This window comes from Dendrobium catenatum, unplaced genomic scaffold (assembly GCF_001605985.2).
Source record: "Dendrobium catenatum unplaced genomic scaffold, ASM160598v2 fragScaff_scaffold_156, whole genome shotgun sequence".
In the NCBI taxonomy this organism is placed as follows: Eukaryota; Viridiplantae; Streptophyta; class Magnoliopsida; order Asparagales; family Orchidaceae; genus Dendrobium; species Dendrobium catenatum.
In genome coordinates, this window is record NW_021318618.1 from 1979021 (window position 1) to 2006982 (window position 27962).

At 33.6% G+C, this 27962-nt stretch overlaps 2 protein-coding genes across 5 annotated transcripts in view; one reads left to right on the forward strand and one right to left on the reverse strand.

The window, feature by feature from the left end:
- The first annotated feature begins 2946 nt into the window (after positions 1-2946).
- Positions 2947-13889, forward strand: LOC110094029. Of its 3 annotated transcripts, none has more exons than XR_002302793.2 (10): positions 2947-3899; positions 6396-6537; positions 6609-6902; positions 7004-7148; positions 7216-8157; positions 8264-8502; positions 8579-8669; positions 10474-10570; positions 13575-13603; positions 13686-13701. XR_002302793.2 is itself a non-coding variant. In XM_020819133.2 (10 exons), exons 1-10 carry the CDS (start codon positions 3847-3849, stop codon positions 13753-13755), a joined length of 2085 nt encoding a protein of 694 aa, XP_020674792.1. In that variant the 5' UTR covers positions 2949-3846; the 3' UTR covers positions 13756-13889. The 3 variants fall into 3 exon arrangements, 2 of the variants coding, with proteins under 2 accessions (XP_020674792.1, XP_028547595.1); XM_020819133.2 differs by having other exon boundaries at positions 2949-3899; positions 8596-8669; positions 13686-13889; XM_028691762.1 differs by having other exon boundaries at positions 3894-3918; positions 8596-8669; positions 13686-13889.
- A 5612-nt stretch (positions 13890-19501) lies between these two features.
- The window catches only part of LOC110094040 (DNA repair protein REV1), a 70513-nt gene continuing 62052 nt past the window's right edge, over positions 19502-27962 (reverse strand). Inside the window, exons 21-22 of one of the 2 annotated variants that reach the window (XM_028691766.1) lie at positions 24245-24305; positions 19502-20657 (exon numbers count right to left, since the gene is read on the reverse strand). In XM_028691766.1, coding sequence (XP_028547599.1) covers positions 20547-20657; positions 24245-24305 — 172 coding nt within the window. In that variant the 3' untranslated portion in view covers positions 19502-20546. The remainder of the gene's footprint in view (positions 20658-24244; positions 24306-27962) is intronic. The other variant, XM_028691764.1, reaches the window with a different exon arrangement.

Below are 27962 nucleotides of genomic sequence, written 5' to 3' on the forward strand. Positions count from 1 at the left end.
CAAATTTATTTAAAGAATAATTTTATTTTACATATATTTTAAACCCAATTTAAAATAATGCTATTCAACCTAACACACGACAAAAAATAAATTAATTAACATAAATGAAACACACTATAACTAATTATGTTTTCTCTCTTCTATGATTTTCATCTCACCCTTACTATCATATTATATCAAGATAAATTTTGAGCCATGAGTTTCAATTTATTGGTGTAGATATTTTTCTAAAATTTACAAAACAACAATCCTTTCAAGAAAAACATCACATAAAGTGATATAAATATTAAATATTTTAATCATAATACATGTAATTTAAAATTTAATTAGGATCTTGATACATTATAAACTTTTTTTTGATCGGGCACGAATCTCGAGGCAAAATCAAGTTGGAACTTCTGAAATTAAAACTGGGACCATCGAAACTCCGATTTCAGCAAACTTACCGTCGAACTAAACGTCTCGAGAAAACGAACCCAACGACACCAAATTCGACTTAATCAGAGCCCAAATGAGTCCAAATCAAGGATCTGAAGCGCTGTTGGAAGGTTCAAACCACAATTTGGATTACCAAACACTTTCAAATGTGACATGCTTATAATATAATCGAGCGGCTCGACGAAAGAATCAAATGAGCCCAAGATTAAGGAATTCTGACATCATTAAGACCTTCAAATGTCTAACAAGCGGTCCACGATCAAGAGATTCAATGTTGATCGTCCATCCAAACCACTCCCATTTGCCCTTGATCTTTCTCCTATTTACGAGTCATACCACTCTAGGAAATCTATAAATAGACCCCTCCTTTCTCTTAAAAAGGCACCCTTAAGCCTAAGGAAAAAAAAGAGAGATTGCATATTGCTCTTGCCTCCTTGCTTCCTCGACCACTGTCTGGAGTTCCACTGGGCCACAACCTAATGCCTTGAGCTCCGCCGGACCACCACCAGACGTCTTGAGTTCCGTCGGACCACCACCTGACATCTGGAGTTCTGTCAGACCACCACCTGACCCCTTGGAGTTTCGTGGGACCACCACCTGACACCATAAGTTTCGTCGGACCACCACCTGACTCCTTGAGTTCCGTCGGATCACCATTGGACACCCTGGGCTCCGCCGGACCACTACCTGATGCCCTAAGTTCTATCGGACCACCACCTGATGCCCTAAGCTCCGTCAGACCACCACTTAAAGCCCTAAGTTTCGCCGAACCACCACAAGACGCCCTGAGTTCCGTCGGACCACCACCTCACGCCCAGAGTTCTGTCGGATCACCACCTGATGCCAGAGTTCTGTCGGACCAATGTCCGACGCCATAGTTCTTCCAGACCCCATCAAACTACCAACTGACGCCCGAATTTCTAAGTTTTGTCGAACTTCCAATGGACCACCAAGTGACATCAGACTTTCATCCCTATTTGTCACAAGATTTTAACCATACGATTGACACTTCTAATCTGATCACCCTTAGGGATGAGTCGGCCCACTGTAATGCACTCGAATTTTAGTGGAATCATTTTCAACTAGGTAAGGCCCTATGATTTTCCCCTTTCCAGGATTTTCTACGTAAAAAAATTTGTGTTCTCTGTGTGTGAGCTGGATATCCATGCAACACTAAGACATAGGATTATATCTCTATCGCCGCGTATATTCTAGCCCGCAACAGATTTAGTTGAAAAAGATATATATTTTTTTTTAAATTGATTGTGAATATGTTTTAAGAAAAATAGTTTTTAAATTTATTATAGATATTATAAATATTATTTATTAAAATCAAATAATAAATTTTTTATAATCTCATATTTTATAATAAATTTAATAAAAAAATTAGGAGTGTTAAAATGGGTTAAAGGGTCGGGTTCGGGTCCAACCCAAAATTGATCTGACATGAATTCAATTAATCTAAAATCCAACGTGTTTAGTAAATGAGTCAAAAATACTAACTCAAACTAGATCAGCCCGTAAAGCCATTTTTGGCAAATTTATTTTTATACAATATTAATTATAAAGTTTATCATGTTTGATAAAAAAAGAATATCATATCCATAAGTTAAAAAAATTAAGAAAAAAGATATCAAATGAGTCATTTTTTTGATAAAAAAAGAATTTGCTGTTCAATCCGAATCTAACATATTCAATAAATGAATCAACTCTAATATTGATTTTTTCAACTTTATTTAGAATCGATAATTTATGCTTTATTTTAGATATTTTTCGTGCAATTTTTTAAAATAATTTTTTATAAAAAAAATTTCATATTCAAAAATTTTTTCCATCAAAAAGTTATATTAAAAAGTAAGAAAAAAATTATCCCAAATAAAATATTATTGATAAAAAAATGGCTTCTTCTTATAAAAAAAATAAAATTTAATATACAAATAAAAAATATGTGAAATAAAAAAAATAAAACAGTAAATTTGCCTCAAACAAGAACAATTATTAGATCCGGTGACCAGACGTAGCTCTACGTTCGGTCACCACTGAGATCGCGCCACGTGCTCTTACTCTTTATCGCACGGCCCGACGAATTGACCTGGACCGGAACCCGGGAATGCTATGTTCGCGTATTGTTAGGTATTACTCGGTATTTGCTCGGTATTGCTAGGTATTGCTTGACAATAACGAGAAATACCGTTCTGTGAAGACCAATACCGAGCAATACCGAGTAATACCGAGTTTTTCTAGAAAAACTCGGTTGTATTGCTCGGTATTATTCGGTATTTATCTTCACATAATGATATTTCTCGTTATTGCCGAGCAAAATCGACAAATACCTAGCAATACCGGGTTGTCATGGATTTAAAAAATGCACATGCGACATACCCGCTATTCGCCGGATCGGATCCACAGTTTTGTACCTGCTACGTGGTACGATCTCAGTGCTGATTAAATGTAGCTCTACGTCCGTTCACCGGACCAAATAAAAGTTCCCCAAACCAGCCCTGACATAAATGATGATTTTATTCTCCGCATCACATCGGAATAACCACGTTGCATCATCACCCATATGGATAAACATCAAACCCTATGATCCGAATGCCTGCCACATGGGACCGGGCACATCAACAGCGCGGGGCCCACACATCTACGCGGTCGCGACTTTCCCCGCGGATCCCAAAATAAGAATAGCTCCTCACGCGTCTCATCCATAATTTGAATCAACTTCCCTCTCGCGTCCGGTTCGCTCGCTCAACCTGTTTCGTATTCAGAACCCTCACTTGATCCCGCCGCTTTCCATCTCGCGACGCCGAAGACGAACGCACTTTCTTTTTTCATATTTTTTTACTTCCCGAATCTGCGAGCTCTGATGACTTCCTTCGGAAACAATCGCCTGTCTTTCTCCATTCTTGTTCTTCTGCGTTTCTCGAATGTCCTTTTGCAATTCGCTAGGAGCCGGTCGCGATTGAGGTGAGCGGCCGGCGGCGACGCGGATCTCGTGGGAGAGATGCTGAGATCGTGATATCATATTATCGTATTGGTAAGGATTGGGACGGATTTGGCTTGACGACATCCCAGCGACGTGGCGGAGACGAGTGGAATCGCTTAAGCCGCCCTGCCTTGCAAGCTAAGCTATCCCCATTGTTGACCCGTGGAATGGAGTAAAAGCTGGGAAGCGGAGTGTGAGAGAGAGAGAGAGGGAGGCGGGGAGTTTAATTGCCTCTCTCTCTTTCTGTCAATTTACTTCTTGGGTCCCCTGTCGGGATTCTGCGTTGGCGTGGTCGCTTTGTTTGCTAACTCTATCCGTTGCTCTCATCCCGATTCCGTACTTTTTTGGATTGAATTTGGGCTTGAATAGTTTTAATTTGTTAATTGTCGTCAAGACTATGATTGCTCTGCGTTTGTAATGCAATGAGTACCAGCGGCGATCGGCATTTTTTTCCCCTAACAAGTTTGCAAATTGGGTAAGTACGCTTGTGCTAGGTGATTTTCTTTCTTTTCTCCTAACAAGTTGATAGTTCTTATCGGACACTTCGAAACCTTTTGGGATGGGAGTGTTAGATGCAGAAGTTTATCTGACGAAACGACATCGAGATTATTTTCCATAGTTCTTCTTGTCCTTCTTCTTTATAATTTGAATTAAACTAGCTGTATTTGGCTTAATATTCAGCGAACATTAACGAAGGGTCTGACTTTGGGGTATCTTATTGAATCTCATCGGATTTTTTTTCCTGACCTCTGATAGTGCTATTCAGTTGCATTCTGGACATGTTTCTTATTCGTTGATGGTGTTCAGTAACTTGTCCAACATCTGTTTGGGAAAAAATGTTAGTTTTGCGTGCATGCAGAAATAGTGCAGCGAATTTGATCAGTCACAGTGGCATTTACTTAATCGTCATGCTAGGTATCATTGGGATAACCAAAGTTCTGAACTTGCGGAGTCTAATTGATGATGTGAAGTATGTAGGTGCCTTGTGGATGTTCAACTCTAGTGCGACTTGCCTTGCGAATAAAACTAGCAATATCTGTATTTTCTGCCTTTTTGCCCACAAAACTTGCAGTCCCTTATTTGTTTATGCTAAAACTGTAAATGTAAATGCAAGAAGGCGAGTCTATCTGTAAGGTGTTAAGAACTAAACTTTTAATGTAGAATGTTTATGCTAAAATTTAGAAACTCAGTTTATGTCACTATTTCGAATAAACCTATAAGTTGAATGATTTCCTTAGGAAAAATTTTACTTGTGTTACAGTAAAACTTGCATATTTTATGGGGTAAATAATGATATTAAATTCTCTTGTAGCAGAAGATTCAATTGATATTTAGGTATATGGTGGAACATAGTCACTGAAGCATTTTTTAAACATATCCTGAACGAGATAGCATCTATATTTTCAGTGATACTCAAATGTTTTGAACTTTGAGACAATTTTCCCTTGAATTTTGTTGCTTTGTCATTCATCTTAAGATGGAATATATTGCATTTTTTTTTTCAAAACAGACCTTTGAATACACCAATGCATGTGATGGGCAGTTTTTTTTTTTTTTACATCTATGAAAAACTCTTTTTTTGCCGATTAAGAATAATATTGCTGAAAATTTAAATTCATTATATTTTTAATATTTGGAGGTTTTCTTCTTGTTAGTTTCTTCAAAATTCTGAGTAAAAAAATTCCTCTTCCCTTGATATGTTGTTTGACTATAATCAAGTTTGGATCAAATTTAGGGAGCCAGGTTTGGCTTGACTTGATATTGAAACAAATAAATTTGAGAGGATCTTGATTTAAGGTTAGATCAATTTGAGATTGGTTATTGGCAGCTGTAGCATTGATATATTTTTTGTTTAATGTTAGCCTGGTAGGGAAAATAGGCATTGCCTGCGTTTACACTAGCACAACAGTTGTTTTGTTTAAACCATTTCTAGCTATACAAATGAGCTCTTTTATGATGGTTTGTGTTAGAGTATGAAATTAATTGCTGGTTCTTTTGGAGCTTAAGCATTTTGGTTGGATATTTACCCATTTTTAACACAGTAGCCCTTGGTGATTTCTCTTCATTTAGTTTTGAATTTTTTTTTTGCTTTCGTACTTTTGCATTGTCATGTTCTGACGATTTCTCTGCACTGTGATCTTGAAAATTTTCTGTATCAAACTTGTGTGATGCGTTTTGATCTTTTTTTTTTCCATTGACATTCTAGGATTATTCAGATTGGTGATGGAATTATCTTGACTTTTTCATTTATTTAAGTATGTGAAATCAAGTTGATGCGGTATCAGCCTTCTAAGGTTTAGGAATGAGTTTAATCTTTCACTTTTTTTTTTCTGATGGGTGGAGTACATATGCCCATTTGAAGCATCAGTGGGAAACTAGAAACACACATGCATGACATGTAGTAGGCTTGTGATCAAGGTTGAGTAATGAAAGTACAGAGCCTTTGATCTCTACCAAGAAAATGCATAAGCTTTGAAGCATAACACATATACTTCCAGAAATCAATTTTGCATTTTTAGTCAAATGATATAATGCTGCATAATTGTTAACAAAACCTAATAACTTTTCAAAATTTCAAAAATTATTTTTTGGCGAAGTCAATGTTTTAAAATTTTAAAGGCACAGACAGTTAACATACGGCAGGAGCATTTTACCTTTCAATGGTGGTGCAAGCCTTTTGACATGGGGCATAAGCCCTATAAAGTTTTTATATTAAATATTTCATATATTAAAATATGATGAAAAATCAGATTTAAGGAAAAATATTCAAAGGAATTCGAAAATTTAATGTCCTTGATCATTTCGTTCATAATATACCTCCAATATCTAATATCTAATAAAACTTTTCGCCCTTTTCACTGGGATTGAAGTTTTAAATTTTGGAGGATGGGCGATTCTTAAGCCTCATTCTACTTAACCAAGCTTGGTAAAATGTCTAATTATTTTTGCCTTTATTTTGTTGTTCATGCAGGGATATGCAGTCTTATCTTTCTACCTTGACTCTCTTTTTGGCTCCTGAAAGCAACAAATTTTTTGTCCTGGTTGACAACAGACCATGGTTGATTGACCAAGACAAGAGAACTGCTTACCTATGGCAACTGATGGTCACCAAGGTTGTTCATTTGATTTCTTTCAAGAGTTTTATTTTGGATGTTATATTTTAGTTAAGACGTCTTCTTTTCAGTCAAGGCTCTCACCCTTTGCAAACACAAGGTTGAAGAGGGAGCAAAAAATTAGTGGAAGGAAGCTTGATTTTGCAAACAGCCATAGATCCAATCCCATCAAGCTCAGGAAATTAAATAAGTGGTTCACAGTGATTGATGCAGCAACATGTCAAAAGAGAGTGCTACTCCCTGTAAAGAAACTTAAGGAGTCTTTCTTCTTGAATAAAGAGCTTCATCGTATCTTATATGGTTTTATCATCTTTGAGGTTGCGTGGAATCATGTGCGTGGTATTAATTATCTAAATGAGCTTCAGGTATTTGTGTTCCTTTATAATTTTGTTTCCATAGAAATTTAATCTGCTGTTTATTGCTTTCAAAGCTCTTCCTTTTAACATTTTTTTTCATATCTTTCTAGACTGATACTTGTATGGCATTGGAGGTTAAGCTAATGAAAAGATGGGAATTTGATAGCATTGAGCAAGCTTTAAACTGCATATCTTCATGGTATTCAGGAACTAACCATGAAAGAGCTATATTACATAACTATTTGGCTGATATTGGTATGTTCGGCAACACATCTTTCCAATTAAATGGATTTTTGCTGAAGTAATATATTTATTTCTACAGGGGATGTATTTTATGATGTACAGGAAGATATATCATCTTTGTCCTTCCATAATTTAAGTGATGATGAAAGTCAAGAAGATAAACTTTCCTGTTATGTGGGTTCTACTTCTCTTGATATTGATGCCTCAACCAGCTATACTTATATCCCACCAACTTGTGGGCCTTATAAAAAGAGAAAGATCATGAAAGTAAGTGCTGAAGTTGATGAAGCGATTGAGGTGTATGGTGAAGTTATTTGCTGTTCAAGGTCTGCATTACAACCTCACAGCCCCAACTATGATAATGCGGGGTTAAATTTTGAGCCAACCACATACAAGGATGGCTTGGTTCTTTTCAAATTTAATGATCATGATCTTCCATTTAAGTTGAAAGATATAATAATGTCAGATTTAAGGCTTCTTACGCTACTGGAGTATGGGCTTCCTTCTTGGGTGATTTTCTTCCAGTCATACCCAGTTTTCAGCCAAATATACCGCCCATGGATGTGTCCCCTTGCTAGAGCTTTGTACGTCATTATTTCTGTAGTGACTGTTGTTATTGGATTCTATGACCTATATAAGAATGTTCCACTGTTGAAGGCAACTGCATCTGGCTTGTTTGGGCCTTTGTTTGACTGGATAGAGTCGTGGGAAATGATTTCCAGGCTTAAGTATTTGGGAACCATGTTATTTCTTCATAACTTTGAGAAAGCCATAAAATGGTTTCTTATGGCCACTAGAGCAGTTAGATCTTTTGTTTCAATTTTAACCCGGCCAGTTGCTGCACCACTAATGGAGCTCTGGGAATTAGTCATTCCCATCTGGAATATATGCTTTGAAACTATAGAAAATCTTGGCTCAGTTGTGTGGGTTTTATTGGAGTCTTCATACACCGTGGTTTTGGGCTTGCTGCAAATGTTACTGTGGCCTTTCTGGCTCCTCTGTAGCACCATATCAAGTTTTGGTATGATTTTAGCTAATTGGATCCTTTCATCTTTTACCTTAACTTTCTGTTTTTTTTCTCCCCTTTCCTCATTTCTAATTTATTATTACCTTATTTACTATTGTAGCTACTTTGATCATATGTCCTATACTTTGGACCTTTTGGGAGATCTTCATAGCTCCTGTTCGTTTGGTTTCTGCAATGGTCAATTTCGTAGTGATGGTTTTTTGCAATCTCTATTTTGTCATGAGAGACACCTGGTCATCTATAAGTGCTTTATTCCAGTTTACACCTACATTCCAAGCAACAGAAGTTGCCTCTGAAGCTTCAATGTGGCGATCACTTTGGAATGACCTTTTCTCTCAGGTTTGTTGGGTTTCATTTTGGCAACTATTTGATATTGTCCCCATTCCTTATTATTGAGATCTGATCTTAGTTTCAGAATTGTTGTTACTCCAGGTTTTTCGTGCACTTCGCAGCATCTTATATGGCTTTGTTGCTTTCTTTACAACCTGCAATAGGCATCGGTTGAGGTATAACTTCTCCAATACATATGTTATTGTTTGGATAAGGGCCACCATTCCATATTTTATAGGATAGATGATTTTGATGATGCAGTACGTCTTGGAGTCCGAAATTGCTAATGTAACCAAATGAGACAATGAGTAATTCAAGCAGCAAAGATTTAGGATTCATAGTTTAAAGACCATATGTTAAAACAACCACACGCTTTCTTTTAATGCAAGCTAGAAAGCAGAAAAAATCTGTTCTAAAAAAAATTATTCAATGCTCGTCCAATTCAAAGAAATTCTGCGAGAATTTTGAAACTATAAAAACACACTTTGATTAAGAATCATATCATAATTGAAAATTTCAGTTGTAGCAGTTTTGAAAAAGATTAATCACGCTTTCAAAATCAATCATGGTCTTGAAGACAAAAAAGTTCAAGGTAAGAAATCACCAAATAAAGAAGTCTGACCTTGCGCTGGTGTCAGGAGAAGACTACCTCCAAAAATAAATATTTGCACTTGCATCACACTTAAAGATTTAGCACACATTAAAGCACAAAACCAAGGGAGACTCAAAATTTTATCAAGCCAAAATCTGAATATTATATGCCTTGGGTTTTGTATTTCTAAACATCTAATCCCCTAATCAAAGTTGACCTCCATATAAATATTGAATCACAGTTTAAAACTCGTAAGAAGTTCATGGGGATAAGGCACGATAACAACAATAAAGGATAATATGGGTGGGCAAAAGATACTCATCAAAAGAAAACATCACTTTAAGGAGTTGCTACTATAGGATCCTAATTAGTAGTTCTGCTAAAGGGATTACAATCATTGAAAGTTGTTTGGAATGGGAATTGGAAATACCTTTTGTGTGGAATTGGAATTGGAAATACCTTTCTTGCCTGGGAAATAGTCCTTTAGCAAATAAACACAAACAATGATTTGAAAACAATTTATGCTTCTTAATTCTAATTGCATGAAGATACGTGTAAACGAAATCATGCATCATGCATGCTTGCACAATGTAGCTTACTTTAGGCATATTTTATCTGTTTTTCTTAGCAGCTTAGGTCTGAGAGTCAGACGTCCACTGAGGAAAAGAAGTTTAATGAAACATTTTTTATGATAAATTTCTACTCTCTAATCATATGAACTTTTCAAGAAGATTTATTAGTATCAAATTTGATTTGATTGAACTGCATTGTTTTCTAGTTCAACTTCAAATTATACTCATCAATCTAGTCATGATTAGAGGTGTTTTTATCATCTCTAGAGCAAGGTTTTGCATTTTTCTTGTGTTAAGAGTCATATTTGTTCGTTGTTAGACTCGTCGTGGTTGGAGTGGATCTTAATAACGTTGAATGGCCTCACTGAAAATCCTAAATGTATTTGGAATTTGAGCATAGAGCAATAATTGAACGAGTGAGTCTTAGTAACATAAAATTGGTAAATCGGAATACTTGATTTGTTTTTAAATGATTATCTTCTGCATTAGAGACACAAACAGAGAGGAGTTATCTGCTTGTTCCTTAGCAATTTTGGTTGAAGAACTTGGTTAGTTTTCATATTATGATTAAAATTATTGAAGCTATTCATTTTCATAGATTCTGAAGGATTGTTTGTTTTCCTAAAAGTTACTTTTTTATTTTTACTTATTTTGTGCTGCTTATCCTGGTTTTCATCTTCATAATTCAATATGTTTAGTGTTTTAAGACAGCCATATCATTTCCTACTTTGCAAATTCTCATAAATATGAGTCTTGTTATACTGTAAAACCTGTAGACTGACACTCCTTCTTTTCCAATTGTATTGTTGAGTGCAGCATATACAATCATTTTCAAGAGCTTCTTGTGCACTTTTCTAACGTTAGAAATGCTAAGTTGGCCCATGCCTGGAAGAAGAGTTTGGATGAAAATCATGTAAGTTAATTTATATATTTTAGTGGTTTATGATGATTTTCTTTATGTATCTGTTCATCCTATTCTGCTTCCATTATTCGATTGTATGTCATATTTTCTCTTCATGTTTATCATTCAGAGAAGTCCTCTTTAACTAGAACTTACTGTTACACCAGGAAGATGAAAGAGTGTTCAGTTTTTAGCTGAATCATTGATCCTGCTGTGTCTTATTAAACATCTTTAGGTGTACTCGAGCATTCTAACGAAAAGAAAGGTCTGCAGTAATTGAAATAGATTTAGACCAGTGTTTTTACAACTTCATAAAATATAGGTTTCTTCAAACAGGACCATTTTTCCTCCAATCCTGACTCAGCTATTCATAGCTCCCTGCTTCTCTCTGCTTTGGACTGCTAGTAATATGTATTTGTTTGTATTATGGTTAATAAGCATCATTGTTGTGAGCACATCTAATTCACTTGAAATATCTGTGATCGCCATGAAATTCATGCATGTGTTTCGAAAAAACATGCAATAGTATCAAAGTCAAAATATCCTCCTATGCTCCAAAAAATGTGTTAAATGGCTATAAACGAATTCTAAGAATATTGCAAGGAATAAAAATAAGATGAAATTTGAATATACCCCATTTCAAGAGTTGTGCAAACTTTTTTTAAGTGAGAAACTATTTCACACAATGTTTTCAAGCACGCTGCACTACTCATAAGATTATCATGAGTCCCATTTTTGAAGAACTATTATTCTCCATATTTCATAGATCTGAGTTGACAAGATTTCTAACTCTCGATAAATTATTGCAGCACTAATTGAAACAAAATTTTCTAACCGAGTAATTTTGCAATCAAATGTCTGGTTTCCTTACTCAAATTCTTCCTTATAAATGCAACTGCAATTGTTAATCTTAAATTCGATCCCTCAAGCAACTTATTAACAGAGTTGACAATGTCGAAAACATCAAAATGAAGGCATTCAAAACTTCGATGATAATCATGTTGACATAAAATCTCAAATGAAGGAAAATTTGATTTTAAAGTACCCCCAAATTTTAAAGCTAGTTATATGAGGCTTAAATATTATTAAAGTTAAAAAATCCACAAAAATTCAAAATATTTCAAGTGAAATCAATTATGTTCTTGGAAGGGTGTGAGCCGACAATTTAGGACCTTGTTTTTTCAAATTTAACGAGTAGTGTGTTTAGAGAGGTGCTCTTTTTAGAAGCAGAAGCTGAGCTCACCATAAATCCATTAGTTTGTAGATTTTGTTGAGATTATGGTAGTTGCCAAAAAATTTCAATTTGCATTTCACTGAATGGACTTAGGTTGGATAATGTTGGAGCCTTAGTGGTGACTGTGTTGCCATGCATTTCATGGTTTCATATTGTTATTGATTGTAGTCTAAGTGTTCTCAGTGTATCTTTCAGTAGCAGTTGGCACAAGTGTGTCCAATTTAGGGTATTTTCCTTGTATCTTTTAGTAGTTGTCACGAGCTTGCCTAGTCTTGTGATAATGATTGCACCATAATTTGATCTTCTTAGCTCTATCACCATTATAGTTGAATTGGGCTCCATGAGCTGCAAGGATATAGCTGTCGCTGTTAGAGTTTTTAACATTGTTAGGCACCCTCAACATTATCTTTCTCTTGCTTTCTTCTCTTTGAACATCAAAGAAGGCTTCACGAATACTGGATAGAGGCTTCATGCTTAAAATTCTCCCACAAACATTATCTAAAATTTTATTTAGGCCAAATAAGAACTTTAACGCTAGTTTTTGTTCCTTTATATTCCAATATTGTTATCTTTTGGGCGCCTCATTTCTATTTTATTAAAGATGTCTAGTTGTTACCAATTGAAAGTTAAAGAGTTGAAAAAGGCCATAGATGATACTCTTTACCTCGAAAATGGCTGAGGTATTCTCAACATTAGTATGTATATTGTGCCACTTCCTAAATTTAACTTGGTTGTTATATATATATATATGAAATATTCTCCAATTTCATTTGTCATGAAATTTATCAGCCATGACATTGCCATCAGAGCCCTACATGGGGTCCTGATTGGGTACCCATTGGGTATCCATGCTCTGCGCTGGCGAGCATTGTCCACCCAAGCCCATCTATGGTGACTTTCACGATGTCATACCCACCCACTTTCCGCGCTTCTTGAATGCAGTCTGCCATGGATTAATGGCCTTGAGGTTTATTTGCCATTTTCTTTGACTGCAAACTTTCAAGCCACATATCAAAATTTATTGTGGTCACGGCATGCTTCGGTGCTGCACACTGCGGAGTAAGGATTATTCTGATATACTGGATGCATATGGTGATTAGTAATGTAAATCGGTTTGTCTCATGATGTTGAGTACCCACGCATACCCACTCGTGGCGTACCCATACACATCCATGCCCATTGGGTATGGGTGGGTGGGTGTGAGTATGTGTACCCAATATAGGGCTCTGATTGCCGTACTATTTTTGGCCTTCTATAATCAAAAGTTCACGCCTCTTTCATTGGACGTGTGAGATACTCCTATTAGATTATCCTTACTTTTTCCAAAGACAAATATCACTGATCATTAGATGAAGTTTTGCCCTGTAAGCTTGTGATCAGTGACAAGATGAACAAAAGTCTATGATTGAGTGATGTTGATTGGAGTAGATAGATTCGGACTAGATTTCATCTCAGAGCAGGTGCTTCTTTAGTTGCCAGCCATGAGGGATGAAGCGGAGAAATTAGTAGGAAAAATAAGATTCACAACCCTATTCTTATCTAACAATCAGCTTCTTGATGCATTATGAATATGAAACTTAGGCTTCATTTTGGACAGTTTTTTTATTGCTTCTTAAAGCAAATTTTTATACTAAAAAACTATACTAAAAAGCTGCTTTAAGAAACAATAAAAAATCATTCCAAACGAAACCTTAACTAAAATTCAATTTAGATATCTCTCTCTCTCTTACATCACTCAGTTGTGTTTGTTTATTTTATCATCTTAAGTTTGTCTTGTTGCAGAAAGATGGAAGCAGCAAGTCTACAGCAAAGTAAGTTCTTGAACCAGTCTAATTTCAATTATTCTGGAAACTAGAAATGTACAAAACATCATGTAAATCTGAATGACTGCAGGCAGAGCTTACGACCTAAAGAGAAGTCCTATAGGAGGAGAAGCACCATTAAGCAAAGAGATATGAGATGAGAAAATCCACAACACAACCAAAACACACCCACATTACTTTTTTTTTTCTTTTTTCTCAGTAATTTAGCATTTATGTGCTGTAAATATGTGTAATTAAGATTATATTATTTTTTAAAGTTTTTTTTTTAAATTCATTTTTAAGCTTTAGCTGCAAGGCAACAATAATTTCATCCTTTTGACGTGTTTAACGATGGAAAGCTATTAAATAATAATAATAATAATAATAATAAACGATGGAAAAGCTTTATTTTACTGTATATTTTTTAACCCAAAAAATTTTTCTTTTTAAGGAACGTGGAGGTATTATGTGGCATATGCATATCATGCATTCTTATTCTTGTAATGACGGGATTTATTTATTTATCCGAATACTTTTATAGCATTACTTTATATTACTTAATGTCCAATTCGTGGCTATGTTTGTGTAATGTTTTGCATAAAATTAAGAAGGCTAATATTTTATACTTTCATGATATATATAAATTTGAGATTTTATAAATATGTTGTTTTGGGTGGGCAATTGTTTTTGTTATAATTATCAAAATAGACATTCGTTTTGACTCTTATCATTATGAATAATAAAATTGTTTTAAGTCATTCTTATAGCTTGCTTGATTTTAAGAAAGAAATTTTAGGAAAATATGTTAAATTCAATAGAGATTGCATGAAAATAGTTTTTTTTGTTAAATATTGCTGCTTTATTTTGGGCTGGCACTTATAAGGTGGTGAGTATAAACTTGCAAATCAAATTGAAATGTATTATGCGCCCATTAAAACAGCGTGTTAAATTACAACTTCCGAAGCAGTCAAATAATATGAATCAAGAAAATTATCAATTTTAATTTTTTTTTTTTAGTTTGTGAGATTATAACATCATTTACCTAATTAAAAAATATCCGTATTTCTATAAATATAAAAAATGCAGATTCTGTGCTGCTCTATATAAAAGAATAAAAAACGGGTCATGGAGCAGCAGCGAGAACAACAAGCCATGGAATCAAATTAATGCTCTTTACTTTTAAAAGTATTTAAATCATTTAATTTATTTTAAAATTAACAATTTATAAATTTTAATTGATTTCTTGTATTATATTAATCCAAATTTAATAAATATGTTCGGATATAATATTTTTTCAATGATGACAACCGTTTAAAATTTCAATGATTTTTTCCTTCATGAAAAACTCAGGAGGGCAATTACTTCATAGATCTATTTTTAATAAATACATGTCTAAAACAAAAAAAAATTATATACATCTCAATTTTATTGCCCCAAAAAAAAAAAAAAAAAAAAGAAGGATGAAGAAGCTATTTCCACACTTGATAAGAACAAAAACTAAATACAATCATAATAGCTATACAGGTAGTAGGAAAAGGATACCCGGCCATATTTGAAAAGAACTCGATTGAACAAACTATTCCTAATCGCATTGTAATCGAATCCAGCAAAGTCAACTTGAATCCTGCCAAGCAAAACCATTTGAATCTAGTGAAGAAGAAGCAACGGAGAATCTCTAGAAAACAAGTCTGGCAAATCTCCGCATGAAAAAATGACAAGAACAAAACTAGAGAAATGGGACGGCAACCCAAAGTTCAAGCAACAAAGATCAGGCAAAAGTAAAAAACAGCATGCCAAAATTCATCAAAAATTAATATAGTTCTGTAAATATTCATTCAAATCATCACTCCGAAATTTTCATAATCTCCATTTAGATGGAAAGCAACAAAAAATTTCTCTTAGGAGGGCTATTCCGTATTTCATTCCTAAGTTACTGCCTTAGCAGATGTTTGTACTATGAATATATTACCTAGTTATATGGTTTGCAGTTCTAATAATAAGAGCTTAATACTATGATTACTTCAACTAAGTTGGGAAAAAAATCTAAACTGCAACAGCAATAAAAGATTGCGAGAACCAGAAAATATCTGCCAAAGAAAGTTAGAAATAGGGTACAGAAATATAAGTGATTCTGAAAATGATCACCTAAATTCATGATCACACAAAGCGATTAGTGTTCCTCCATATAAAAAACAAATACAAAATATAACACTCAATATTCTCTTTCCCATGTTCTCTTTCTTCTATCTTCTCTTTCTATTTTTTTGTTATTTTTATTCTTCTCACATTATTTCCAATGATTTATTATTATTATTATTATTGTTCTTATAGTTATTATATCTACACGCACAATGAAAAAAAATTCAATCACTCAATGTTTATCTCCCAAAAGCAACTCAACCCAAGAAAGATCCCTCCAATTCTAGATTTTCTACAGTAACCAATTTTGACCATTGTTGCCAACAACCTTTTAGTCAATCAACCTCAATCTCCCCTCGATTGATAACGCCTAGAAAGAAGACTAACCCTAGATAAATATCAAAACTCAAGCCGAGCTTCAACAATATCGAGCTTGCCACCAACACCCACCACCGGCCCTGCTAGCTTCTGATTGATGGTTGCCACCACATAAGAATAAACTCGAGAAAAATATCTCATAATAAGCTTCTACTGGATTGTACTTTTTTTTTGGGGTTAGTGGGTTGGTTTAAATAGGGAAATGAGTGGAGATAAGGGTTCCACCTCACTAAAAACAATTACAAAAACTTTTCTACCGGTTTAGTTTTTCAACCCATTTTTCTTTCTTTATTCTTTCATGAAAAACACCTCAAAATAGATTAAAGGTATATATAAACCAATCACTCATTGTTTAACTTCTAAAAGCAACCTAGCTTGTGAAAATCTCTCCAACATGATCATGAAAGCTTCCTCTAAAGATTTCTCATTGACACCCTTGACCACTATCACCAATGAACTTTGTATCAATCAATTGCGATCGTCCACCATCAACAGTACCGCACAGCTAGTCTAACATCAAATGGATCTAGCCATCTAGGTAACCTGAGCCAAGCCTTGACAGCCTTAAGTCTGCCACCAACACGAACCAGCACTGAGAAAAACAACAGCTCGTTATCAGCTTCTATGGGATTGCTTTTTATTTCTCTGTGATAGGTAAAGTGGAACAATGGGAAGAATCGAGTTGGATTTGCCAAAAAAAAAAAAAAAAGAGATAATTTTTTTCAAAGGGGGATAAGATTTGATAGCCCAAAATATTGAAAAACTGAACCCAAATCTTCAACTAGATTGAGCCACACATTATGAGGTAATTAATCTTCACGATTCAACCATTAGTTTTCAAAATTTTCATTGCACAAACAATTCTAGAAAAGATAGGAGAGCACAAATTGGCAAATATGGATCGAAACAATCACCTAGTTAGGCCTTAGCATGATTAGCTAACATCTGCTGCTAAGTTATAGATGACAAACGTAGCAGCAATTAAAGCATGAATGATAAACATGAATGCGTGTTATTTACGATTAATCATAGTGCAAAAAAAAAGAAAAATGAAGTGTAATAGAAATCGGTGATGAACATGGATAAAGAGAATGCAGAAACAGGAGCAAATGTGCAACATTAACAGGGAACCGTTACAAAAGAAGAAACGATAAAAGTGCAGACAATGAAAATTATTGATCGAAACAATCACCTTGTTTTGCCCTTTGCATGCGTAGCTAATCTCCACGCCCAGGAAGCTGTAGAGTTCCTCCATAGGTTTCATTAACAGAAATCTAGTAGAAATAGAAGTAACAATGATAAACAATCATAGAAGTGCATTAGGTTCCTATGTTGGAAATGAAAAGACAATTGAGGAAGGCAAAAGTACAGGTAACATCTCTGATGTCCAAATAGTAAAAAAATAGAATTACAAGGAACGTGACTAAGTATTGCAACGCATCAAACAAACTCAGCTGATACAATCGAATCAATCTAAACATGCAAAAACAAAACAAAGCCCACAAACTCACCTAGCATAGTTATGTTAATTTAGAAACCTGGCGCTATGACTTTTTATTTACTGCTTTATGGCGAATTCAGAAGATGTCTGAAACACTAAATATCATCATCAACAACAACAACAATAAAATCAAGCCTTTATCCTACTATGTCGGATTGACTACATGAATCATTTTTCTCTATTGTGTCCTGTTAAAGTTCAAATTTTCATTTAAATCTAATAAAAGAAATGTCATTTCTAATATCTCTTTACCAAATCTTTTTAGGTGTATCTCTACCTTCTTAACATAAGCCAAATCTAACACATCTATCCTAACTGGGTCATCAAAAGGCCGTAATTTTATATGACCAAACCATCTAAGGCGATCTCTAAACTGGAGCTACACCAACTTTTTCACGTAAATGCTCGTTCCATATCCTATCTCCAAGAGTAAAGTCACTCATCCACCTCACATCCTCATCTCTGCAACACTTAACTTAATAAAATGCTTCCTTTTAATGGCCAACATTTTGAACAATAAAGCATTGCAAGTCTCACCACCATCTTATAGAATTTTCCCTTAAGTTTGAGGGAGACTTTTCTATGACATAACAAGCCCGATGCATTCCTCCACTTCAACCATCCAACTTGAATTCCACTAATAATATCCTCATCTATTTAACCATCACTCTGAATAATAGACTCAAGATATCTAAAACATGTACTCTCTTTAATGACTTGATCGTCCAAAGTCACAATTCACAATCCCCCCACTAGATCTATTACTACTAAAATTACACTCCATATATTTGGTTTTAGATCTAATCAAACGAAAACCTTTAGACTCTAAGGTTGACCTCCATAATTCAGGTTTACCTTCAACTCCCTCTCTAATCTTATCAACAAGAAGAATATCATCAGCAAAAAGCATACACCATGGTACAACCTCTTGCAAATCTCTAGTGAGAACATCCATTGACTAAAGCAAAAAGATATGGGCTTAAGGCTGATCCTTTATATAATACAACAGAAATAGAAAAATACTTGGTTAACCCACCTTATTTTAAAACATGACTAACAAACTCTGCATACATAACCTTAATAACTAAACACTAAATATCACCACAAATTTATATTAAAAAAAATTAAGAAAATTGATGACTATAAAATATAAAATATAACAAAATAAAAATGCATCATTAGGTGAATCCTTCAACAGTGGCAGTGGAATATCTACCTTTCTCAACCATTTCATTCTTGATTTCATACAAATAACTTGATGTAAACCATATCACAAATTTTCAACCTCAAAAACATTTTTTGATTAAGCCCAGGGTGAAAGAGAGGGGAAAAAAGAATAATTCAATCAAACACATAACTTGAATCATGGGCGGATGTACAGTAGGGACACTAGGGGGCTGGTACCCTCACTGGCCCAGCTAAAAATAATTTATTAAAAGAAATTCTTTTATAAAATTTCTCAACCTACCAAAAGCTGCAACAAGCATCGTTTGAGGGGTAGTGCAAAAATGTTTTGTGCAGCTTGTGAAGTATTAATGACGTAGGTAGTAAAATATGAGAATGAGGATAGAGAGAGAGAGATGGGTAAGTGGTTATCTATAGGATATATTTTGATTAAAAATATTTTCTTTGATTTGATTTTTTATTTCTTATTTTTACAATAATAATAATAATAATTGATATTAATAAAAATATTTATATAAAATATTAATATCATAATAATCAAATATAGAAAATAGTAAGATTTTTTATTAATATAAAAAATTTTAATATCAAATAATTATAATTTTTAATAATTAATCTCAGCTATTAATTATTTGAAGTATTAAAAAAAGAAAATCTGATCGTTATAAATAGATTTTGAAAATAAGTTTTTAATAATTATCATTATTTTTCAACAGAATAATTAACTACAAGTCCCTCAAAGCAGTATCATTTTTTTAATGAGAAAATTGAGTGTACATTTAACATAGTAAATTTGTTTTCCCACCAACAAAATTTTTTTCATCTACCCTGCTTCAAGGAACCTTCAAGTGACTCCACAAGTAGCTAAAATTCATCAATAATCATTAAAGAAGAAAAAGAATTTAGAAAGCTAAAAATATTCAACTGCAATCATTAGGCCTTTATTTTGAAAGTTTGTTTTACAACTTTATCTTATATGCAAACTAAAACCATATTTCATGATCCATAAATGTTGGATCTTATCTAGTTAATTGCAGTGCATCAATATCACCAAATTAATGTTTAAAGCAACTAACTCATAAAAAAACGTTGCATATTGATGACTAAAATGCATGGACAAGATTACCAATCAAAAGGGCATTTGTTCAGTTCACCACCGGAGATCCATAATAGGATTAAAAAAATGCTTTAGAGGGTCACAGTATCTCAGAGCTGCGATAATCCTATACCTCTCAATTGCAATGGGTTGTGGCGAATTTCTCAGGTAGACTAAACAAGGATTCTTTCAAAAATAAATGTGCAGAATTCTTTTCTGGTAAACTTGCAACATTTTGTCAAATGGACATCTATGGAGAGGAAAACGTTTGTACGATACAAAAGCAGATTGAAGGAATTTGAAGTGAAAAACTGAATTGTGTGTAACATGAATACCTGAAGATTTGCGCATGCTTGACAAAAATGGAAATAAAAGCAACAATAAAGGATATATAGATCAACAAACAAATAAAACTATCATAAATTGCAAGGATGGTCATCATATCAAAATATATTGCAAAAACATATGGCATCGAATACAACAACGTATATACTTGCACAGAGAAAGGAATAAAGTCGCAGATTTATCCCCTACTGCTGTTTTCAAGAAGATGGAGAGTGGTTGGAAAAAGGCTATACATACTTGCTAGTAATACTATTGGAAGATGGAGAAAAGACAAGGCAGATATTATATTTGGAAGCTTGCTTGCACACCTAAAACTCTAGTCTCATCCTTGACCAAGTCTTGAAACTTTGGTTTGGTTTCCGCCAATGCTTACATGATGGCATCATTTTCCAGTTTTTGCATAACCAGACACGACTTGGCTAGACCAGAATTAATTAAAACTAAAACTAAAATATCCAAATCAATTTTTATATAAGCGTATTAAACTTGTAAAAAAGCCTCTTAAAAAACTACATAAATAATCGCTAATAAAACTAAAGACAAATTAGAACAGAAAAAAACTTGTAAACATACGCCAAAACTATTTCAAATTCAGCTAATGTCCTAGCCTTTGGTTACCCCACATACTGGCCTTCAATGTATTTTACTTAGCATGATTTTACAACAAAACTAAGTTTTCTTGGCTATATGAGACCTTTCCTCTCGTTGAAACGGCCCTTAAGGGTAGAATGCTTTAAATCATTGAAAGGATATATAAACTTGATAATTTCATTCTTGCAATTGTCATTTCCACTTAAAAGAATTATAGAAAATGAACAACATTTAATCTCTGCAATCAATCTTCAAGAAGCTTGTGTATCAAGTCTGACCTTCAACGATAGCATATGAATTTCATTAATTGGGGGGGGGGGGGGTATATAAAAAATTTATCATTTTATGTTTACGCAATCTTTTGATTTTGTAGGTTACGCCTCAAAACGCCTTAAAGCTTACGCCTCGCCTCACGAATGAAAAACGCCTCAATACCCGAATACGCAATTTTAAACATTGGTTGATAATCCCTCTTGTAACCCTCCTTTTCAGGAATCAGCAAAAATAAAATTACACCATGAGATGTGGCTCTTTTGGATTCCTAGAATTTGTCTTCTTTCAAAACTTGTATACCCTGCTAAGAATTAACCTTCACGTCACATGTTCATCATGATGGCCAAAATTTTTTACAACAAGAAGCTTTTATCCTACTACGTGGTTGGCTAAGTGAATCTTTTTTCTCCATTTTATCTACTTAAGAGTCAAATTCTCATTTAAATCTAATAAAAAATATCCATTTTTAATATTTTCTAGCCAAATTAATTTAGATCTACCTCCATCTTTCTAGCGATGGCCAAAATTATTATACAAAAAAAAGTCCCAACCCTGTAGATATATTCCTGATCTTCTAGATGAAAAACTTTTTTTTATAACCTGATTATTGAAAAGGAAGCCAATAGACCCATTCCCTAGACTTGTACATTACCTCAAATCTATCTTTCTGAAATTTGTCATCTCTTCAGTTCCCATCTTAATGTTGAATAAAAACAACTTCACGATTTTTTGGAGACAACTTAATAAACTAAATTATTCTCCATGGATCTTTAATTTAGAAAGGCTGATGATTTTGAAAAGGCCAAAACCCATCAAAGCTTCGCAATTCAAAAAACTGTTAGAGTGTAGGCAAGGCCTATTTGGAGAGGTTGAGTTTGATCTGTCATATTTTATTTCAAAGCGAGCATCCATTAATGATGAAGCCTCTATCATTGGTAAAATTTCATCTCTTCCTTCTATAACCCCGGGCTTTTTTTACAATTAATGCAGCATAAATAGAGAAAAAAGTTTTAGACAAAGATAAGAATTCAAAACATTCTAGCTCTCCCAGCTATATCTAGAAAATAGATTGATTTTCAAATATTTTGATTTGATTAAATGAATTTTCAGCATACATGATTTAACCCAAATTAATTAAAAACTAACCAAGATGGATTGGACCAACGCACTATGTTTTGCAATCTGCTCAAGTTTGAACAAAACAACTTAATTAGTCATATCCAAATCTAAAGAAATAATTTAAAAGAAAAAAAAAGTGCATAGATGTGTAGAAGACAACCAAAATTATTCAAATCAAATTGATTTATTAACCTATCTTGTCCCTCTTGAGGGATATGATGCACCAACACTTTATCTTAAGGAGGTATGTAGCATCCAACACACGTCGATTACAGACACGCACCCGATACGTGTTCAAACACGATTGTCACGTATCTGATTAAAAAAAAAAAATCAAACGCACATGTTCGACACGCATTCTAAAAACTAAAATAAAATTTAATAAAAAAATTTCACTTTTTCTATTTTTCATTTCCCTCTCCAGCAATTCTTAAGCAAATCTTCCGGTCCGACTTTTTACTTTCTTGCATGATTAGTTAAGCTTCGGGTCGATATTGTCGAATCAACGAATCTAGCCACCAACTTCCAAAGCTCGACTCTCGCATGCTTATTTCCTAAGAGAATCTGAATGTCAAAGATACAATACAAAGTCTGACGACTAACATTCTTTCTCCTCTTGACGCCAAAACTAACCCCGAAGCACAACAACCTGATGACTAACATTCTCTACTCTTTTGTCGAAACCTGAGGTCCTCCAAATAATTAAAGGGAATGGAGACGAATTCTCCAAATAAATAATCTTTAACTATATAACTCTATAAATTTATCACATAATGAAACATTATTTAAAAAAAAAAAAATTTAAATAACACTTACAATTTTCATGCTATGATGTTGTCTATCATTTGTTTAAGTTGTGCTATTTAATATTTAATATATATTTTTATGTGGATTTTGCAATAAAAAATGATGATCACTACCATATAACTCTATAAATTTATTCTATTTATTCATTTAATTTATATGAATTATTTTTTACTTACAATACACAAAAATTGTAATGTCAAGTCCAATGCATGTCAGAATCCTATATTTTTAATAATAGATGTGTCTTGTATTCATGTCCCCGTATATGTGTCTTTGCATCCTAGAGAGCCTTACATCTTCTTCACATCATGTGTCTTCAACAAAATTAGGATTTTCCTAGTTAAAACTGCTAGGAAAGAAGTCGTCCCAAGTAACAATCAATAATGAGCTGGTGAATTGTGATCGTAAGATTGACTAGTAAATAGCTAGAAAAATGCTTTACTGTAAGCTATGGAGAGTTAAAACCATCAAAACTAAAATAGCTTAACATTCAAACTTATTTAAGTTTAACTAATCATGAACATGTTATCTTCATGGCTTTATAAGTTTGATCAACTATCTACCATAATCATTTTTTCTCCAGGGGAAAGTTCACATCATCTAACAGAAGAGAACAGATCCAATGAGAAATTTTAAAGAAACTTCCCCTAATGCCATCATGGAAGAAAACATTAGTCTTTCCGATGATTGGAGTCTAAATATAGCATGATTCTCAAGGAATTTAACTAAAAACAAAAGCACAATATGCAATATAACAAAATAATTAGTTATATGCAATACCTTCTGACTGAAATGAGTTTTCCACCAGTATTAAAGCATATAACATACTATTTTCTTAGATTTAATATGCTAGATCATAATAATGTTCTGAATACAAGTGCAAAAAATGATACACGGGTAAATCAAATAAGAATTGAAATAAAAACAATGAAAATATGATTTAATGCAGAGAGGAGAATACTTGAGCATTTTTTTTTTGCCCATAAGAAATTAGAAGTGTTTGCAAAACTTCTCTGCTTAATATAACCAAAACTTTATAGTTTGGAAAAACACATACCGCATTCATGTTTTCTTTTACTAAAGAAACACTCATAAAAGCTAAAACCCAGTAGGATGTAAAAAAGACTAGATACACTCTGATAACACATAACAAGTCCTACCCCTTTGCCAAAAATGCTTCAACGCAACAAATGAATAAAGGATTTCAAAGCATTACCTGAAGTGGAGGAAGAAAAGCGCTGTAGACTTCCGAAAAGAAATTTGACATCGTTGTTAACCTGTGGTAATAACATATTTAGAAAATGGTAACTTAAACTCTACTTTCATATTAGCATTAGAAACCAAATTTCTTCAAGCAAATATACCAGTATAACTTTTTTTAGCAGTACAATGTATGAAAATACATTGAGAGAGTACATATCTAGTAATCACTGGCATAATAGAGATTAGCATTCAACCAAACTAGCCAAGATGAAGCATATCTAAGAAAATCCAAGAACAAAATTAGCACTTGAAATGTTCTCATATCGTTATACTGTTGTTTCTAGAGAAAACATGGTCTGGCACAAGAGGCACTCTGGTAAAATGAGTAGCTTCATAGCCCACTGAGGGAGTTGCGCCTAGATAAACAATCAAGCAGACCTTAACTTGTAGAAGGTTGTTTGTATCCTAAGAATATGGCCTTAGCCTTATGCCCTGCTACTTATAATTGGCCAATTTGGATGTCGCATGCATATCCATGACTTCATAATAACATCAAACATATACACAGTTTTCAAGGCAATCTCAAGTACTGGCAAAATTTCACATTATTTGTAGGCATGACTATCAAAGCTTGCATATGTCTTTGCATACAAAGTCCAACATAGAGACATTCATGATTCCGGGGTTTTAAATCAAGCCAACTATGAACTTCACTAGCTTAATGTTTCTGATGGAAATCTGAAATTATACATTCATCAAAAGCACAGAAAGTGAGGAGCACTAACCATTGTGCTTAGTTTTCTTTTAGTTTGTTAAAACTTAAATACGATGAATGTTAATACATGAACAAATTGTGCTCTTTAATATTCCGAGTCTTCTATTAGATTTAGGTCATTACCATATGATTTCAAATAGGTCCGTCGAATTCCAAGTCAACAGATTTAGAAATTCATATTTAATTTAACATTGTTGCAATGAGAATTAGAAAGAGACCCGCTGTCAAACAATCATTTCATCTTACAAAATTTTACTAACCTACTATGCGCTAGTTCCTTCCGGTTTCTTTACCCTGTCACTGAATCACCACCAGTACAGTTAAACTCCAATGCTACCCATTTTATATCTTTATTACCAGTAATTGTCCCTATTCCAATTGTTCCATTAGTTTGCCACTATTTCCTGTTGTTTCTCCCTATTTCTTCCACTATTTCACGTTATTGTTCCATGCTTCTGCTGCAATATATCCCCCTCTATTTTGTTCCCAGTATTGTACCTCCTTACATTCATAGTAAGGCTCGCAGTAGTCGCCTTCATTTCTCTCTATCCTTGCTCTCATACCCTTTGTTCTAGTTCTTTGCGTCATGGTTTGGCTTAAGAGTTTAGAATAAATCAAAGAATGAACAAATGAGCATGACAGAATGGTTAGGTTTAATGTTATCAAAACATTTACATACATAATGACAAAATAATCGAATTTATACAATTCTTAGCTTCATATACATACATTACAAACGCTTTATATGATAGTTGATAATAATGTATAAGCATCCAAAATATCACCCAAATTATTAACATGTTGTTAATCCTCTATCTCATTCAAATAACTGAAAGATAGAGAATTGTAGAGTGTATAATATGCATTTTCATATGATCTTGATTACAATATTCATCCATACAAACATCTCAATTCTATGAATCCCACTGACCACAGCATCATGAATATTATCAAAACTGTACATCTATCATAGTCACACATGTACCTAATTGAACTGCTCTTTAGTTGAATACAATCCTTCTCTACAAAAGATCTACTTCAGATGCTTTCTTGGAAATATTCATCAACTAAAAGTGAGTTGCATATAAGTATATAATTGTGAGCATATAACAATTCTAAATAATGTTAAAATAGGAATAGAAACATATGCATGGTAATCATTGAATATTGTAAGGATCTACACATAAACATGACATTTGAAGTATAAATTATTTCCTTGGCATAGACTGTAGCGTTACACTAGCATGTTGTCATTGATGTCATGGAAGATCATAGCATTCATAGCATTTGAATACCATCCTCATCAAGGATCAGAGATATGACTTTTGAATTAAAGGATAAACACTATGCATCGCCATCTTAGAAGCCATAGTAGCAGTAGCTTGTCTTAAACCTAAACTCTCACTTAGCCAATATATGTCCGTTGGCACAAGCGGGGAATAGCTCATATGTCTACAATTTACAATGCCTATAACTTTTCTTAGTTTAAATTGATTACTCATTGATTTGTACGTATGATTATTCTTTTGTATGTATCACGCATTAGGTTTGTTGTGTGATAGAAAAGTACCCTCAAACTTAACGGGAAAATTCTATAAGAAGATGTTGAAACCAACAATGCTTTTTATGGTGCAGAATATTGACCATTAAAAGAGAAGAATAATATTAAGTGTTACAGAGATAAGGATGCTTAGGTGGATGAGTAGCTTTACTCTTAGAGATAGGATATGAAATGAGCAAATACATAAAAATATTGGAGTAGCTCCCGTGGAAGATATGATTAGAGAGAGTCGCCTTAGATGGTTTGGTCACATAAATGGCGGCCTTTCGATGACCGGGGTAGGAAATTAGATGTATTAGATTTGGTTTACGTTAAGAAAAATAGAGGTAAACCTAAAAAGAGTTGGTTAGAAAACATTAGAAATGACATTTTTTATTAGAATTAAATGAGAATTTGACTCTTAATAAGATAAAATGAAGAAAAAGAACTCACAGTGGAATAAAGGCTTGATGTTGTTGTTGTTGTACACAATAGATTTCCTTTTCATAATTTATTGGTCGTTACTGAAAAATTATGCTTGCTCACTATTTTCTTGTGAAATTTTGAATTTTGATGCTTATGAAATTATCATTTACAATAAAAAAAGCATATTATATTAAAAGTAAACTTTCTTTTTTTAAGTTAAAAGCTGAAGATTTTCTTTGTGCATCTCATCCAAGTTGCATTAATAACACTAAAACTTGATCGTCCAAAGTCAAATACTAGTCTAATCCTTATGGTTCAAAAGTGTGTTCTTAAAATTCTAACATTTGTCACAAATTGGTTTGATGAAGATCTAACTACATTGTGGAATGGATAAACAATATATATTGGTTCAATAAAGCTACTTTGCAAAAAAATTAGATTGGCTGGATACTAATAGTTCAAAGTGGAATTAAGTGACAATCTGGCATAATCCTTCAGGTGATCTAAGAAGAACTCAGTTCTACCAGGTTTGAACTTCCCTGGTTTGACAAATCGGATTTATTTGGGGATTAACCTAGACAGAAATCGGTTTATTTGATTCCAAAAATATCCATTTGACTTACCAAGGATTGATTAGACTCTTTCCTCCTTGGAGTGGTCTTGTAAGCCCCAAAATGGCTTCAATGTATTGGCAAAGCTTCTTTTTAACTTTGTATGTGCAAAAAATAGAATATTTGTAAAATTAATCTTGATTAACCTGACTAAGCAATTGACAACTATGCCTTTAGGTTGATTTCAGCATTTGGATTATATTGGGTTGATTGCTCGATTTAGTTACTTTAGAGATTTGTTTGCTTAGAAACTGACGGACTATAGTATCATCACCCCCTTCTGTAGTAAGACAAATTCATAAGCAATTGATTAACAAATAGCATGCCCATGTGCACACGAAAACAGTAAGTCCTAAACATTATAAAATAACAATGGCCC

Bases quoted from the DNA above. Each gene is read 5' to 3' on its own strand.
- LOC110094029 (XM_020819133.2), top strand. From the start codon at position 3,847: ATGAGTACCAGCGGCGATCGGCATTTTTTTCCCCTAACAAGTTTGCAA. The intron at 8,670-10,473 runs GTATAACTTCTC...TGTTGAGTGCAG, and splicing joins TGCAATAGGCATCGGTTGAG to CATATACAATCATTTTCAAG. The intron at 13,604-13,685 runs GTAAGTTCTTGA...GAATGACTGCAG, and splicing joins AGCAGCAAGTCTACAGCAAA to GCAGAGCTTACGACCTAAAG.